Source organism: Penicillium expansum (assembly GCF_000769745.1).
Source record: "Penicillium expansum strain MD-8 chromosome Unknown contig268, whole genome shotgun sequence".
Lineage (NCBI taxonomy): Eukaryota > Fungi > Ascomycota > Eurotiomycetes > Eurotiales > Aspergillaceae > Penicillium > Penicillium expansum.
The window spans coordinates 432,969-450,195 of record NW_015971324.1 but is presented as its reverse complement, the minus strand read 5'-3'; the positions used below and the strand labels follow the sequence as shown (position 1 = coordinate 450,195).

The window sequence follows — 17,227 nt, the reverse complement described above, 5'->3', positions numbered from 1 at the left end:
AACCTCTTTTCCGTTACGCGACCTCCTTCCGTCTCGTCCCGCGGAATTCCTTGAAGTCTCCACCCCTATTCCCAAGTGATCCGGAATCTCCTGGAGGAGAGCCGCTGCGAATATGAGCGCCTCTTATTCGTCATGGAAAGATCGCACGCAGAATCAGCTCGGAAAGCTTCAGATCCAAGTGCCATGGCGCTCATTCCAGCTCCTGGTGCCACATCGCATGCGTCGCAAGCTTCGGTCCAAACTCCGCAGCCGCCTCTCGCCCACCTCATCCATATCGAGGTTGCAAACTTCCTTCTCGCCTGTGGACACCCTCAGATCCTTACAGTCCCACCGATGGACGTTGTATGACTTCCAATACTTGTTGCTCCTCATCATCGGCATTTTCTCCTTGACAATTATCCAGTCTCCTGGTCCACTGGGGAAGACAGCGATCGCCACTGGGCTTTTGTGCTCCCTCCTCATGCCAATCACCCGGCAATTCTTCTTACCTTTCCTCCCAGTTGCTGGATGGCTTATCTTCTTCTATGGATGCCAGTAAGTTTTGATTTCTGTTGGGTTTCTTGCAGATGCGCCTGCCATGGCCTTGTGTGGCATGATCAGGATGTGCGGGGATCTGGACATTGCTAACATGTGTTTCTCTAGGTTTGTTCCAAGCGATTGGCGACCTGCAATTTGGGTCCGAGTGTTGCCAGCCATGGAAAATATCTTGTACGGTGCCAACATCAGCAACATTCTATCCGCCCACCAAAATGTGGTGCTTGACATTCTGGCATGGATCCCTTACGGACTCTGCCATTACGGAGCGCCATTCGTCGTTTCCCTGATCCTTTTCTTCTTCGGTCCCCCGGGAACCACTCCTCTGTACGCCCGGACTCTCGGATACATCAGCATGATCGCCGTCTTCATCCAGTTGGCTTTCCCCTGCTCGCCACCCTGGTATGAAAATCTGTATGGTTTAGCACCAGCCGACTACTCTATGCAGGGAAACCCAGCTGGTCTTGCTCGCATTGACAAGCTGCTGGGCATTGATCTCTACACGTCGGGCTTCAAGCAGTCCCCTGTTGTTTTCGGTGCATTCCCCTCGCTCCATGCTGCCGACTCCACCCTGGCAGCATTGTTCATGAGCCATGTCTTCCCGCGGTTGAAGCCCCTCTGGGTTACCTACACTCTGTGGATGTGGTGGGCTACCATGTATCTTTCTCACCACTACGCTGTTGATCTGGTCTGCGGTGGTCTACTAGCCACAGTTGCCTTCTATTTTGCCAAGACCCGGTTCCTGCCCCGAGTGCAGGCCGAAAAGATGTTCCGCTGGGATTACGACTACGTCGAGATCGGTGACTCTTCTCACGACCACGGGTATGATCTTGCTAGCTTAGATGGAGATCTCAACTTGGATAGCGACGAGTGGACCGTGGGATCTTCTTCGTCCGTTTCATCGGGCTCTCTGAGCCCGGTGGACGATCATTACACCTGGGAAAGCGAAACTCTCACCTCGAATCACGACATCGAGGCGGGACGGTAATCCTCGAGCCTCACTTGCACATGTCGCTCGGCGAAATCCATTCTTGCATCTTCTACTTTTGAATCGGCGTTATGTTTGACGACAATGTTTGGGAACATTATCCGCATCGAGCAATCTTCAACACCCTAAGGTTTTTAATAAAACCTCCAGTTCGCGCGGTACTCCCGCCTTGAGCTGAAGGTACTCTTCACCTTCTGGCTGTACATGCCTCGTCACCTCACTTTGGGCTGGCAACTCCGTCTATAATATTAATACCGGCGGCGGAAGGGATCGGGCCTTGTTCACCTGCCTGCATTTGCCAATCCCCCGCACCGCCACCGTTGGCAACCTTCGCTTGTACACATTCTCGGACGCCTTCGGGCGATCCTCTTTATTTTTCTGACCCATGTCATTCGCTACGACTTTATGAACTGGGCGAGCCACATTTGTTTTTTTTGCTTTCGGCTCGTCCAGATGAACAAATATTTTTACCATTCGTGTCGCTCGCTCATCATAGGCGCCTGGGAACTTCAACCTGGTTTTTTTGGGAGAGATGAAAAGTTTCGGCGCTTTTTGCTGCACTACCACTCGCTGTGCACTAGAAGGATTTTTGAATATTGGCTGTTTTACGACATTTTGCATCGGCACATGAAAGGGGGGTTTTCAAAAAGATCGTCTCGGTCTACCCTCTGTTTGTGTCTACTTCGCCTGGCAGGTGCTTGACGGCGTCGATATCGTGTGGATTCTTTCCGTGTGGATTCAACACGCAAAGGTCCGAGGAAACGAAAGGGGGACACTGAACGCTGGGGCTCTTGTTTCCAGAGCTCGAGTGACCATGGCAGCTAGGGTGAACGGGGTTTTGGTACTTTTGACGGAGGCCATTTCCCCACCCTCGAGCTTCGCCCATTCTCTTCGCTTCTAGCTATCAAAGTTGAAGCTGATCCGATAACCTAATGTATCTACGACTCCCGTGACACCCTCTCGATTACCCGAGTTGGGTCATGTGCATGCCTCTTATCATTACTTTTGGGGGTGGGATCCTGTTGGGTATTGCTAGCATTATTTTTAATCACTAGCGTATGAATGAATCATTGTACATTATTTACATTTCTGGGTTTTGTCATTGTACATAATAAACGAGTTTTCCAGTATACAGCATTCAACTTAGCACATGGCAGCTATTCGAATCTTCAACCCCCCGCCTCTCCCATCGGTTCAGCGTGAAGAGAAATGGCAACCCCGCCAGTGTGATAAGGACTATCCACACAGCGGACGGGACATGTTATGGTCCTTGCTTCTCACATGTGCCAAGAGTTCAGCTCCGTCGATCACACGGGATCAGTTGCTAGTAGCTTGCATAAGTCACTAGTCTCCTATAGTATGTAGCACTATGTAATTTTAGGGGTAAGAACCTGTATCCGCGCCTATCCGTGATACAAGAGGTGGCTGGAATTCATGTACGGACTTGGTGGCATGTTTTGTTTTAAGTATTCCAGTATTATAAGCCATGATTGAATAATACGTGCTGCACACTCCGTAAAAAAGGAGTATAATGAGTTCATATAAGGGTCTGTCATAACGAAATGTACAAAAATTTTAGGTCATAAGCAAAAAACCCCATCTGTCTAGAAAAAACCCCAGATATCTAAAAAGACGTATGTGTGTGTGTGTGTATCAAAACGCGAGCCAAGTAAAAGAACCAAATATTCAGAACAGTCATAAGGGACCTCATTCGATCTATTCTTCGTCAAAGATTTGTACACGATCCGCATACTCGCGGATTTTGGAAACAAAGGTCTCTTCGATTAAATCGCCTTTGCCGCCAGCGACACGAAGAAGAAGGTCATTGAGTGAGGCACGGCCTAGTATATCCACATGGTCACCTATGTGAAGTTAGTCGCCTGTCATGTATCGTAGGAAAGAGTAGGTAAGGGAGCAAAGAACATACCAGTGTTGGGACCACCACGGGGCGAGAAGCGATCAGGCTCATGGGGCATCTCAAAGACCTTGATCTTTGTGCCAGCTGGGTTATAACGCTTCATGCGCCAGCCTTTGGCGCACATGTAGCCCGTGCTGAGCAGGTTCACGGTGCCGTCGCCCTCGCCCATTAAAACGCCGTGGTCGACGCCCTCGTTGTTCGTGATGGTGGTGTCCATGCTGACCTTGAGGTTGACCAGTGGGTCGGGCTCTTCCTGGTAGAAGTAGCTGCGCTCTGTGGGTTTGCCCACGCCATAGAAGCAATATATCTTCATGTCTGGGGCGAGGGGCAGGCGCGACTCCAGAGGGTTGAGCCAGGTGCGCGGGTCCTTCTCGTTGGCTTCGACCTCGCGTTTTGTGTGCGCGACACCGTGAGAGTAGCTATTCAGAACCTGGTTCCGGTACCAATCCTCGCTCTGGTCCATGAGGTACTGAAGACTCTCTGGCGTAGTGAGATTGTGTTGGGTCAAGGATGAGTTGGTCTCGTGGAAGCGGAGCAGGTTGCCAAAGGTCAATTGCTGACCTGGTTGGTCATCCGGTGCCCAGGTCGAGTTTCCCCATACGGCCTCTCCACCCTTTGGTAGCATGCTGGAGATACCGGGCATCGCGCGAAAGATCTCCGCGCGCTCCCCTTTCGATAGGAATTTCTCCAATCCATACACGGCAAAAGCGTTCAGTTGCGCTGTATCCCGCATTTCTCCGGACAGAACGGCAGTCAATCCCTTGACGGCGCCCAGCATGCAACCGCTGATGTTGACCCACGAGTCGATATGTTTGTTAACCCAGTCTTTGCCGCCATTTCCGTGTTCCTCGCTCTCCACCCACTTGAAGAAATACAACACCACCTGAGATCCCATGCTGTGCGATGCCAATGTGATCTTCTCACCCTGTACCTGCACCGCGGTCTCGATATAGGATTTGAGTCGAGTAAAATATTTATCACGAACTTCGAGGTTCAGATATGAGAGTCGCCAGTCGTACGCAGCCGTGAACGCATTGGTCGGGTCATAGCCAATGGTAGCCAGATTCTCCAGGATCTTATTCCATATCCAATACCCTGTGATAAAGAAATCCGTGGCATCGAATCCTTGCGCCGCACGGAGCTTAATGCCAGGCGGGTCGAGGCCGGTATCCCGATCGAGCATGACATGGTTCTTCCACTCAGCCTTATCCATGACTAAAGCTCTCATCATGCTCCAGCTGCCCCATAATCGTCGACGGAAGTATTGTCGCGAACTTTCCCCCGTGCCCCAGCTCTCTAAGCCAGTCGAGATGACTCCGGGGATCATCACGACGGGATGTTTAGCTTCTATACCCATGGCGCGAAGTTGTAGCCCAACGGCAAACGAATCATAACTGACGGTATCGCGTTCGTGTTGCTATATCCCCGTTGGAAGTTAGTTAAATGGTAACCAGTAGTACAGATAAGAGCACTCCCTTAAAAAGCACATACCGAGAATTCTTTCACGTCACTCACAATTCCTTGTGGAATAGCCTCAATCCATGAGTCGAGATTCAGGTCCATGAGCGAATCCAGGCTTATGACCTCCTGCTGGTTTGCGAAGAACAAGGCGATAAAGATGCCGAAGATCCCGCCCAGCATGAAGATGAACCCATTGCGACGTTTACTCCGGGGCTTGATAACAAGCTGCGTGACTTTTGTATCAACGAACTCCGCATGAAGCTGTTCTTTCTCGGGTTTTGTACCGCTAGCTGTCTTAGAGGGCGGGACCTCGTCCTTGCCCGTTCGGCGGCGGAGCATAGCGACCAACCGCGAGGGAGGTAGAAGAAGGAGAGGACCTGATCGATCTCCCTAAAATATTGATACAAAGAACAAAACCAACAATTTTGAAGAAAAAGAAAGAAACAAGAAAGTGAAGGGGATAAGAAAACACGGAAGTGCATAAAGTCCGCGAACGGGCGGATCGGAATCACATGGCAGAGAGTAACTTTCCCTCCGCGACACATCCCCTGCCCCTCCGTCACCTCCAATTCATCAGCCCACTTCAATGACATCGCTGTGATGAGCAATGCTCCAGATCTTCGCTACGTGCGATATGAAAACTCGCGCGAAAATGAGTATGTCGCCGCAATGCGCCAGCTGATCTCCAAAGATCTGTCTGAACCTTACAGCATCTACGTCTACCGCTACTTCCTATACCAATGGGGTGACCTGTGCTTCCTCGCGATGGACGATAAGGACGAGATGGTTGGGGTCGTGGTATCGAAGCTAGAGCCACACCGTGGAGGCCCACTAAGAGGATATATCGCCATGCTGGCCGTGCGCGAAGAGTACCGCGGGCGGGGAATTGCAACCAAGCTAGTGCGCATGGCCATCGATGCTATGATTGAGCGAGATGCAGATGAGGTATGTCTATACGGCGGAGCTAGCTGTTGGACCCCAAATTGGGAGGTCTCGAGGGTATAGTGGCTGACTTGTACGTGTTTGGGCAGATCGTCCTCGAAACCGAAATCACCAATACCGGCGCAATGAAACTGTACGAGCGGCTGGGCTTCCTTCGTAGCAAACAGCTCCACCGATACTATTTGAATGGCAACTCGGCCTACCGACTTGTGCTCTATCTCAAAGAAGGTGTGGGTGCGATTCGGACGGCACTTGTTGATCCCTATGGTCTTCCACCACCAGTACCTGGTCTACCTGACGCGTGTGGGGGACATTCCCATGCGAACATGGGGTCATTGATTTGATTTTTTTTGGTTGTTAGCAGCATTTTGAAGTTTCCTCGCTACTCTGTCAAGCTGTGCTGACATGACATGTCATGATAATTTATGGGAACTGACCAGAATAGTTATACTTCACAGGAGCTGGCGTCCTTGTGGAACTGTATTGTATAGAAAGAATTTCCTGAGAAGTTTGCCAAATAACTAATCTGCTCTGATCGAGGATATGTCATGGCCTTGTAGCGCATCTTATAGTTGTCTTTGTAGATGTCTTTTTGGATATCCATGGAGGCTCTCCCCTTATTAGCGTTATAGCTAGACGAAGGCACTAAATAATGTGTCCATTCTATAAATATCATGCCATATCATATTGTAAACAAATATTATTTAGCCTGATTCTAACTCAGATATAAAAGATTTGCTTTGCTAGCTTAAGCCATACCGCTGCCTTAGTATTGTGACCATTTTGTGATCTCTCTCCGAATATCTTCATCGGCGCATTGTAAAGCAGTTCGGTTCCTGACATCTTTGACATTAAGTTCCGCTCCTTCCCCAAGAAGATAGTGAATGACATCGACTTTGCGAAGGAACACTGCCTTGTGAAGAGGAGTTTCTCCCATAAAGAGATACATGTCCCAAGAAGGCTGGTGATCTCGATACATGATACCGTTAATCGGAGCGCCCTGGGCAATGAGAAGCTTCAGGACCTCTACTGCGTCCGACTCGCGAGCAACTGCGTGGTGCAAAACCTGTCCTTTTGTAACATCGCCCCCACGATTGAGCAGAAGATTGACGATTGGCAAAGAGGCATGTTCAATAGCGTAGGAGAGTGGTGTAAAATCAATATTACATCGACGGTTAGGATCGGCTCCGTGATCAAGAAGCCAGGTCGTCATCTCAAGATCGTCTAACGCATCACTATAAACATCAGGCGTCACAAGGAGGTAACTTTGGAAATTGACAGCTTGACTCACCTAAGAATCGGGGGATGCATTGCGCCCATCGGCTGGTTGATATCCCACCCATTTTCTAGAAGGCTTTCCAGAATATCTTTTGCATTTTCTTTCGCGTTAATGGCCTCAGAGATATATATTGGAAATAAAGGCACTTCATGGCGGAGCAACTCTTTCACAAAACAGGTTCTTCCCAGCTTGATGGCTTGGGTCATAACCCCTGACAGATCGACTATGTTGTTATCATGTAAGATACTGGCAATAGAGCTGCTATTTAGAGTCCTTGTAAAACTTTCAATGTCGCCTTGGATACAAAACTGCCCCAACTCTTGCAGTGCTTGGATAGGCGCATGTGATGGGACTGGTGGAGGTGTGATACTGGCTTGAGGGTAGGTTTCACTGGCAGAATATGCGATCATGATAGTCTTGGTGTATTATTCACAATGGGTAAAAGCTATTAGAACAATCAATTGGGGGGAAAGAAAGTCGATGTCGACTATATATGCACACTACACCGCTATAATGACTATACGGAGCAGCACAAGCTAAAATCAAAACATCATTCGAAAGAGAAATAAGTCTCAAGTCACATTTCCACTTGCATTTGCATCATAAACCTCGGATCTACATGTAGCCACATCTTTCGAGTCGGGAATCCCGGTGGAGTTACGGAGATCTGATTGTGGAAATGTGGATCCCGTGTCTTTCTTATATATAGTTAAGATGCCGAGGTCCCCCGTGCATTTTTATATTTCGAAATTTCTCACTCCCCATGGATCCAACAGCACTCAGACACCTCCAAGGCCCATCTGGTATAATAAAGGCAAACAAACAAGGTCGCCGACCCGGGAAAATAGCCTGTACGGCCTGCCACGCCCGAAAAAAGCGATGTGACATCTCTCCGCCATACCACCAGTGCACGCACTGTCGCAAAGAAGACCAATGCTGCATTCCGCGAGACTCAATTGACAGGTATGCAAAACGAAGAAAGACAGATACTAGCAAGACTTACAAAACTGTTGGAAGACCTACCCGGCGACGAATGCCTAGTCGCAATCACAACGGCCAGAAAGCTAGTCATAACCACGAAAACCGATTCCATGTCAACGGCTTTCTGCCAAAGGGAATCGATCACGAAATACCTCGTTGGAGTGCAGTGTATTCTTCTTACACGGAAATGTGCCGCCTACTACCTCCTCTCACTTCTACCTCCCCGTCTCCTTCGCTTGAGATGGAAGAGGACATTGCACATGTGCAAACTACACCAATTGAGAGAAATCAGGATGTGTCTTCGTCAGGGTTGGGGTCTAAGTCTGGTGTCTTATATAGGGATTGTGCGGAGCCGACTTCTTCTTCTATAAAGGGGATCAGCATACCTGCTTCTCGGTCTCTGTCTCGGTCTTTGTCCCCGGCGCCTGTAAATGAAAGGGTTGGGTTGGAGAAGGCGTTAGCTCGCGAAGTTGAGATGCATGGGAACCTCGCCTCGGCGAGGGAAGAGAGAGTTCCAAGTGGTGGACACTCCGGTTCTGCCTATGATGTGTTTATGAATGATCTCGATGCGTTGCTTAGATTTTGATGGTGCTGATATACAAAGAGGAAATGTATTCGCTCACGATTAGATGAAGTATATATTTAGAAAATGTTATTCTAGACATTGCAGCTCTATGATTTTATATTCTGAGATAATGTACAAGTATAAGATACAAGGTGACGGGCAAGTAGGCAGACTAGAGTACATAAAACAAACACCAGCCAAAACAAGCCCGCCAGATGGGATATTCATGCAACACGCTAGCGTCAAAAAGGAAGTAGAAGGATCGAAGAATGTGCGAATGATGCAAAAGGGGGGAAGGGGGAGAGATTATTGGGCTTTGTCTTGGACTCGGTCTTTGTCTTTGCGGACAATGGGGACTTGAATGGCGTTTTGCATCTTCCAAGTGAGAGGCCGCGGTACACCGCGCCATTCATTATCCACGATAGACGCTGCATCCAGCATGATCGGTGAAGGATGCCGGGGAACATAGCGGGTTGCACCAAGGATAAGGTCACGCTTGATGAGGGCATTGGCAAGGCGGATTTGGAGATTACGTTGTTCCCCCCTGGGCTTCCATCCGATGAGGTAGAGAATAGGATTGTGACGGAACTCGGAGGGGATATCATCCAGAATTGAGTCTGGAAGCCTGTAGCTTTCATGGTGTAGGTCGATACCGATAATGACCTTGCCAGCATCAGAACTCCACAAATCTTTGTTGAGTTTCGTGGGTTTACCAAAAGATGCGTTGCGACATAAGGAAGTCAAGACAGCCTGTTTCATCTTGTAGGTCACGCTTCTTTTCATGCAAGAATACCGCCATATAACCAGGCAGATATTGTACTGGCGGTGCCTGAATGCGGCCAAAAACAGATCCTCCCAATTTTGCGAGGTTACCTCGAACAAAGGATGCTCGAAAAATCGGAGGGTATACTGCAAAGCGACGTGGATATTCGCGCCCAGCGCTTGCACAATATGGCTGAGCGGATAACTGTCAACAGTGAGGTTGTTATCGATGCAGATTTCCATGAGCCGGTCTATGGAATCAAAATTCTTTAATCGAGCGAGCACACTGAACATCTGGCCAACCACCGAAGGGCTGAACCAATTGGCGCCCCATGTATTGGTCATGAGGCCAATGAAGGAGTCTATATCTTTTCCACTGTCCAAATGCACTAAAAGCGAATCTTGAATTGTCTCCTGGAGCGCGCTGTGGATGGTGGAAAGGTTGGACATTTGACCACGCTGGACCATATGTTCAATGAGTTGGGCTTTTTCGCTGGGGTCAACCAGGGCGCTGAGCAATGCAAGCCATGTTTCTGGGTTTGGACGCATGTGTAATCGAGGCATCGTCCGCAGGAAGTGACGGAAGACACTGACATCCTGACGTCGCGCAGCAGCCCGCAACAGGATATTATATGTATCAGTGGTAGCCACATGCTCTGTGCATGAACACAAGGCTCGGGCAGTATCAAGGAACTCATGTCGACAAAGGAATTCCAGTGCGTTATTTAAGGCCGCAGTCGAGATGTAATTGGAGTATGTTTCTTCCATGAATAGCGCCTTCAGATGTAGTTTAATCCTGATCACATGCGGAAGCTTTGATAGAGACATGGCCTTCTCATCGAGCGTCGGTTGCCTCGAAGATGTGACATCCTCGACGTGCTCGTTGAACTCCTTCACGGTGGCGATAACCGGACGAGGTAGCAGGATCTCGTCCAAATTCGAGCTGCTATCCGACGTTTCACCGAAATGCCAATTTCCACGAATCAACGGTACAGGGAGGTTCGAACGCTGCATCGCGCCCCGAGAAACGCACATTGGAACCGGTGGTTTGTGGATATCAACAAGGGGATCTCCCATAGCTTGCAGGTTCTGTGCGCGGGTAAAATGCCCTTCCACCAGCGCCATGATATGGTCCGTGGCACTCAGAACGACTCGACGGAGTAGTCCCTTGCTCTGACTTGCAGGAAGGATGTGCACACGACATCCATTATGGAGCGGGACGTACCAAATATTCTCCTTCAAGGTATAACGAGTCACACCAGAAAATAGGGCGAGGGTCTCCTCTGGTACAAGTATCTCCTTCTTGTTCCAACTCTTCTTTGGGTTCTTCCGGATATCGCGGTGCACTTGGTCCAGAATATCCTTAGTGTCAAACCAAGCATTGTCGAAGAGCTTTGCTGAACGAGATTGGTATTTTTTCTTCATATGTTCGCGAAACCGCAACTTCTTCCGATCTCGAATCGATGTATTTCGTAAGAAAAGTTGTCTTTGCGTAGGAGACGAAGGTTTGGCGTTCAGGGGTTTGTTGTGCAGCCGACCTTTCTGTATTCTTTTCGCTCTCGTCAATGCGAAGCCACGTAGTGGTTGCGAAGAAGTGGCGTCTTCGGCATCTGCAAGTGAATTGACAGATTGCTTCTGACCTGTGGAGAGCCGACTTCCGCCACTTTCTTTCATACCATCGGGACCAGTTTCCTCGCCCTCCCCTAGTTTAGAATTCTCTCCAACTACCACAGGGGACGATTGCAGATTTGAATCATCGGAAGGCCGGGAGAAAGACGCAGAGGAGATCCATTGGCGCGAGCGTCGGGAAAGCGAAGGAGAGGGGCGGACTGCTGCGCGAAGTTGGGCACCGGAAGTATGACCTACCCCAGCTGGAGCATCAATCGGCTTCAGGGAAGATATCCGTCGACGTTGCAAAGCAGGCGCAGCCCAGCGGGGATAGAGAAACAGAAGAGGCTCATCGGGGCCAGTCGCGACAGTGTCCAAGACGGCAGATAGACGCCTCCTTAGACACGGGCAGCCACGCAAGAGCATAAGGGACGATGCTCTAATGGCACCGGAGACATGAATGGAAAAGAGACAAGAATTGGGCGCGTTGCTGTTTGAGGTGTTTTTCGATGGGCCTTTTTGCCCCGAAAATTGCTGGCCGCCGAACGGGTAGGCGGTGGCCGGAGCTTGGCTCTGCCGGATGAGCTGCTATACTTCGCTATATTCTCCCATATTCTCCCAATAATAATATCTATTTCACCTACATAGGGTAGTTTTAATACATTAATAAATGTGACCTTCATGGTCAATCTCAGCAGCCTTGGGAATACCCCTGAAAATCCGTCTCATCGACCTCGCACGCTCCTCCAAGACCGGTCGCTTAGCCATTAATGTGTCATGCTTGGCCACCGGAGTCAAGTCTAATAATTCCGTTCCCGACTCTCCATGATCACCTTTAAAGACATCCGGTCCGGTAACATGATTCTTGCAAGATTCTGCGGCACGAGTGAGGTTGTCTTTCTTGCGTTGGACTGCATCGGCGTCTTTATCAGAATCCGTGGGAGTTTTCGACAGCTCACGAATGACACCGGAAAGATATGTCACAAACTGCCAGCGGGAGGTTTGGAATAGGAACATGGGCATTATGTCTGGTATCTGGTATCCGCCAAAATAGAGTTAGCCCGGTCTTATCATATAGATTAGGGGGAAACGTGAGCTCACCTTGTCGTTCAGATAATAGAGCTCCTCGCCTCCTTCCTCAATAAATTTCTTTAGTGCATCAATCTTCTCTCGATCAATGGAAGCTAATTTCAAAGCATGCATCAAACTGGGTATATCCCCGATCTCATCGACATGTGGCTCCTCATCAACCGTCATGCTCGCATGATTCAAGAACCCAGATTCCACCCGGGACAGCCCCGCAGTGCTCTGCTCCCGACTTCTGGGCTTGGAAGAATGAATGGTAAAATAGTCCTCAGTAAGCATATGGGACTTCTCAAAGTTGGAGCGACCAAAGTTCCGCCGCGCATGGGCCTTGGTCCGTAGTCTCACCCACCGTCTCCTGCGAACGAAAGAATGAAACCACGGCTGGGTACCATGCCACGCAGACGAGGAAAATGAAAAAGAGTACTGCCAGCCTTGCTCGTCGGTATCACCAGACATGTCAACATACCAAGTCTTCCACGTCCATTCCCAGCTCGGATCAGGTAGCTGGGCATTCGTGATATCAACAGGACTGGCTCTGCGGTCCTGGGTCATCCAGGGACTGGGATCAAAGTTCAACAGCGAGCTGTGCGAGTAACGTGGGACACCAAAAACGAACCAGCCCCGCTGGTTCTCATAGAGAATGTCCATTTCCGAGCGCGATTTACTGTCCTCGCGGTTGTTGATTTGCTCCCCTGTTCCGTTCACCTGGCCGCTGCTGCTGCCATTAATAGTTGAGACTCGCGATGGCGCAAACTCAGCTGTCTCGACATCTCTGCCTCCGCTGCCTTCTCCGGCGGAGCTTGCTGAGATTGAGCCTCCTCGCACCTGAGACGATTCTCGGCTGAGCGAGTCGTTTGTGTCGGGCGCGATACCGAGTCTTTCGGGTTGCCACTTTGCGTATTTCCGCTTTGTGAGCTGGCTTTGGACGGATGCACGGCTCAGGTGCTTCGTTAGGTTGCCTTGCTGATTGAGGGTGGATGTGCGCCGTGTAGCTCCTTCGCCGGTAGATTGTTGTGGGACGGTATTATCCACGAGGGAAATGGATGGTGAGTTCTCCATGGCTTGTATTTGGGTATATAAAGGAATGTTTCAGATAGTGTTGAAGAATCTTAATGGGCTCCTCGAGCCCTGTAGAATATTACTGAGTATGCTTCACTCGCATTGTCTCAAGGGGTCGTATCGCAGTAGAAGGAGGGACAGAGGGATATAAGATAGAAATGTAGAGCTGTAGAATACCCTAACAAAAGAAATAGACATAAGAAATCAAGAAACAATAGAGAGCGAAAAGAGTTAAAAAAAACAACCTTTTGGAAATCAAGTCGATGCAACATCGATGACATCGTTTGCGGGGATCAACGCCAAGGCCATTTCTCCTGCAAATCGCGGGAAAAGGAAAAAACATCAACAACCACAATAGCCCGCCATGGCAGCACCACACTATCGAAAAGTCGAGCTTCAATCTCCAGCAGACTTCACCTACCTCTATGCCAACACAGTCGCGCTATCGCGCCGAAAACTCGACCTCTACTTCCCCCCTTCCGCAACAGACAATGACACCCCCGATCCGATGCGCGAACGCGTCCGGGAGCTAATCGACGAGGTGAGACTAGCACAACATGCACATCTACATACCTCCAGAGTCTAACCTCAAACAGTACATTAATAAAACCTTCGAATCAGCCTCAAGCTCAATCAGCATCAACGGCATAGACTCCACCTCACCACAATTCCCATTCCCGGCAGCATTCACCGCGCCAACAGAACAAGTCGAGTACGAAGCATTCGATACAGATCTTGCGTCGCGTGTGACGTCGCTGTACGCGCAGCTGGAATCGCTCAATACGACTGTTGCACAGCAGAGACGGGATGCGCCGAGGCGTGCGGCGAAGGAATATGCCGCGCAGTTGAGAAAGATGATTGAAGAGGAGGAAGAGGAGTATGAAAATGAGGATGAGATTGAAAATGGAGGGAAAGACGCCGATAATGATACGGAAATGGGCGAATCTGCGGATATGCAACCCCGATCCAATAATGAAAACAAGAACACAATACCCGGCCAAGAGACGGATGGTATGGATGTTGATTCTACTCCGAATGGAACTGGTTCGGCGCGCTCACGGCGCCCCCGTGGAAATCACGACCCAGCGTGGACATTGCAGGTTGCGCTTGGGACAGAGGAGGAGCAGGAGCGGTGGAAGAGTGGAGATATTGCGAGTGTCTATGAGGATGCTTTACGGATGCTGCAGCGGCTGCAGGGCGAGGCCAATACCAATACGGAGGCTGGTGTGGAGGGCAATGCGTTGGCAACAACGGTGGGCAAGGCTGAAAGAGCAGGCCGTGCTGCTGAAGTGGTGGAGAATATGAACAAGTGAAGGGTTTGAGGACTTGGGGGTTGATTGACTAGCGTTATCTTCTCTGCTGTGTTATATTTTTTTTTGTTTGGGTGCTATTGTAATGTTGGGGGCGTTTCGGGGCCCTGGGCTTGTCCTGGGGATCATGATACCATGTCTTGTTTATTCTTGATGGCTCTATTGAGTCAAGATCCTATCATCTTTCATTTCTTTAGACTGAACTATGTCTGCTATCTCTATAGCAAAGGCAAATATTGTTACTTTTCTACTCTTGCTCCTTCTCTTACTGCTACTCACACATAGTGCAATATAAGCAACATAGACCCAACTTATATCCTAGACATGACAGCTACTATTTCAATATGTGCTTCTTCGTGTATACACATTACCAACAAACAACCAAGCTAAACACCAACTTCACACCAACACGCTTTTAAATTTCATCACGTCCTGTCCCTTCTATACTGAGAGCAGTGGCAGCACACGCTGCTTATCTTGATAGGCAAAAGCAAAAACAGAAGCAAGCTCTCCATGATATCTAGATCGGAACAAAAAAGCAAAACCGCAAATAGCGAATGTAGAGTAAGGAATCCACAGGTTGTGGATGGATCGGCGAAGAGGTGTTGAAACTACCGGAGGAGGAAGATTCCGGTATGCCTGGGCGGATTGGGACTATGTTGGGAGTTATCGGACCCCCAGGTAATATTTTTTGAAGTTTTCGGGTTGATCGGGGTTGAAAAGAGTCCTCCAACATCCCTATCTGGGTGTCTGTTTTTCAGTCGCCATATAACAGGAGATCGTCGATCAGCTTGTTGGAGCCCCAACACAAAAGACAAGGAAAAGTTCTCAGCAAGCTTAAGCGCTAGTCTGAGCAACCTCCTGACCCTCAACATCCTTCTTCTCCTCATTCTGAACAACAGGCTCAGCAGCCGCCTTAGGGGCCTCCTCCTTGGGGGTAGCCCACTTAGCGGGACGAGCCCACTCAGACTCCTGCCAAGGGCCCATATCGGAGAGCTCACAGCCACCGGCACATTTGCAAGAGCCGCCGAATTCAACGGGCAAGTTCTCAGCGGGGACCTGGGCCAGAAGCTCCTTCTGGTATCCGCTACCGAGGACATGGATCTTGCTGACGGTAACGGGGTCAAGGAAGCCCTTGATGGCACCGAAGACGGTGCTGAAGCCCCACGGCGCGTTGATCAGGTAAAGCTTGCCCAGACGCTCGGGGTAGTGGTTCTGCGAGATTTCTGAGGCCCGGCTGACGTATCCGTAGACGGATGGCACACTGGTGATGCCGACGCCCTTCAGGTCCATGACAGTGCAGCAGGTCTCGAGCAGCTTGCCGGCCTTGCGCGAGCAAGCGGGCAGACGGGGGTCGGACAGCTTCTCGTACTCGCACACCAGGTTCTGAAGCATGCGGTCGGCAGTAGTGATCTTGTACATCTGGTTCAGGTCGATCTTGCCCAGCTTCTCGATGTAGACGGGGCGGCCATCCTGTTTGTTGCGGGATCATATCAGTATTGCATCTTGAGAGAAAGAGAGGCGTAGAAGCCACGGGAAAACAAACCTTGTCGGTCTTGTGGTAGTACTGAGGGTAGAACTTGAAGACCTCCTCCTTCTCGGGGTAGTCGAAGGTGCGAGCTAGATCATCGGTGCCGAACTCCTTGCGCCACTTCTCGCTGGCAGTGAACCTGGGATATCAAATTAGATCATTAGGCCTCAAAAAAGCAAAAAGCAAAAAGCCCGGAGTAGAAAGCTTTCTGCCAGCTTTCAAAAAAGAACATCCATGCACTCTGGAGAATCGAGGGACATACATAGTCTTGGCAGCCTCGACATCAAACTTGCGGGCACGCAGGAATCGCAGGAGGGTCAGCGTATCCAAACGCTCAGTGTAGCCGAGCTTCTCAAGCTCAGCGCGGAGCTGGTGCACCTTGGCATCCTGTTCGGGGGTGGTGTGGCCGGGGTGGCCAGGCTGCGCTTCCGGAGCGGTGGTGGGGAAGTCGTACTGGTCGTACTTGGGGTCGGTAGGCAACTGGGATTCTGTGGCCGCCATTGTGATGGATGGGAGGTATATGGTCGAGGGGGAAGAGGAGAGTTGTTGTTCTGGAAAAAGGGCGGGAGACGGAGGGGGAGACTGGCGTAAGTGGCCACTTTAAGATAAAAAACCAGCCTGGAGCATCCTTGGGGATCGTCCAATGATATTGCTTATTATCGAACAACCACAATTAAGCCATTCTATCAAAATGAAATTTTAAGATTTACAGGGGTTAGGCTACCGTCATTTTGCGTTGACTGCTTGACTGGTTTGGTGTGTTACTGGGTTTTGTTACTTGGGCCCGAAGGATCGACTATATTGTATGTGGCATATATGTTGTATACAACATAGAATAGCACTTCCTGTCTGAGTTCCCGACTCCAGATCGGTACTATGCTTTTACTGTATTATTCCAACTACACCAGGCATACTCAGAAAGAAGATTTTACTCGAGAAAAAGGGGCAAGCGAGGGGCAAACGTGGCGGTGTCGAGGTGTCAGTGACGAATCCACTCTGCATGTCAGTGGACACCAGCATTTGACATATTTGACCTACGAGAGAAGACAACAGAGATATCAGAGTAGCTCACAAGTCCCGAAATGAATTGTAATATGCCTAGGCACTCTGTAGAGGAAAAAAAAAATCATTCACAACATAACATACGGGTATTCAATTGAAAACAGTTCAACATTCAGCACACATCGCAAACAGGCATTATTA

The 17,227-nt window shown here is 49.7% G+C and overlaps 8 protein-coding genes across 8 annotated transcripts; 3 read left to right on the top strand and 5 right to left on the bottom strand.

Annotated features, from left to right (window-relative positions):
* Positions 1–183: 183 nt before the first annotated feature.
* PEX2_078630 (phosphatase PAP2 family protein) lies at positions 184–1,522 on the top strand (the record flags this gene model as incomplete). The annotated part of the gene is made up of 3 exons (XM_016745133.1): positions 184–342; positions 404–534; positions 643–1,522. The coding sequence occupies 3 exons, from the start codon at positions 184–186 to the stop codon at positions 1,520–1,522; spliced, it is 1,170 nt and encodes a 389-aa protein (XP_016598051.1).
* A 1,716-nt stretch (positions 1,523–3,238) lies between these two features.
* PEX2_078620 (phospholipid:diacylglycerol acyltransferase) lies at positions 3,239–5,240 on the bottom strand (the record flags this gene model as incomplete). Its single annotated transcript, XM_016745132.1, has 3 exons — positions 3,239–3,384; positions 3,450–4,857; positions 4,932–5,240. The coding sequence occupies 3 exons, from the start codon at positions 5,238–5,240 to the stop codon at positions 3,239–3,241; spliced, it is 1,863 nt and encodes a 620-aa protein (XP_016598050.1).
* Positions 5,241–5,501: 261 nt separating this feature from the next.
* PEX2_078610 (peptide alpha-N-acetyltransferase MAK3) lies at positions 5,502–6,187 on the top strand (the record flags this gene model as incomplete). The annotated part of the gene is made up of 2 exons (XM_016745131.1): positions 5,502–5,846; positions 5,933–6,187. 2 exons carry the CDS (start codon positions 5,502–5,504, stop codon positions 6,185–6,187), a joined length of 600 nt encoding a protein of 199 aa, XP_016598049.1.
* Positions 6,188–6,609: 422 nt separating this feature from the next.
* PEX2_078600 (ankyrin repeat domain-containing protein) lies at positions 6,610–7,532 on the bottom strand (the record flags this gene model as incomplete). The annotated part of the gene is made up of 2 exons (XM_016745130.1): positions 6,610–7,078; positions 7,135–7,532. 2 exons carry the CDS (start codon positions 7,530–7,532, stop codon positions 6,610–6,612), a joined length of 867 nt encoding a protein of 288 aa, XP_016598048.1.
* A 1,442-nt stretch (positions 7,533–8,974) lies between these two features.
* On the bottom strand, positions 8,975–11,464 carry PEX2_078590 (uncharacterized protein; the record flags this gene model as incomplete). The annotated part of the gene is made up of 1 exon (XM_016745129.1): positions 8,975–11,464. One exon carries the CDS (start codon positions 11,462–11,464, stop codon positions 8,975–8,977), a length of 2,490 nt encoding a protein of 829 aa, XP_016598047.1.
* Positions 11,465–11,701: 237 nt separating this feature from the next.
* Positions 11,702–13,183, bottom strand: PEX2_078580 (uncharacterized protein; the record flags this gene model as incomplete). The annotated part of the gene is made up of 2 exons (XM_016745128.1): positions 11,702–12,073; positions 12,140–13,183. 2 exons carry the CDS (start codon positions 13,181–13,183, stop codon positions 11,702–11,704), a joined length of 1,416 nt encoding a protein of 471 aa, XP_016598046.1.
* A 364-nt stretch (positions 13,184–13,547) lies between these two features.
* Positions 13,548–14,496, top strand: PEX2_078570 (uncharacterized protein; the record flags this gene model as incomplete). Its single annotated transcript, XM_016745127.1, has 2 exons — positions 13,548–13,724; positions 13,780–14,496. The coding sequence occupies 2 exons, from the start codon at positions 13,548–13,550 to the stop codon at positions 14,494–14,496; spliced, it is 894 nt and encodes a 297-aa protein (XP_016598045.1).
* An 834-nt stretch (positions 14,497–15,330) lies between these two features.
* Positions 15,331–16,525, bottom strand: PEX2_078560 (SEC14 family lipid-binding protein; the record flags this gene model as incomplete). The annotated part of the gene is made up of 3 exons (XM_016745126.1): positions 15,331–15,966; positions 16,040–16,163; positions 16,287–16,525. 3 exons carry the CDS (start codon positions 16,523–16,525, stop codon positions 15,331–15,333), a joined length of 999 nt encoding a protein of 332 aa, XP_016598044.1.
* Positions 16,526–17,227: the final 702 nt, after the last annotated feature.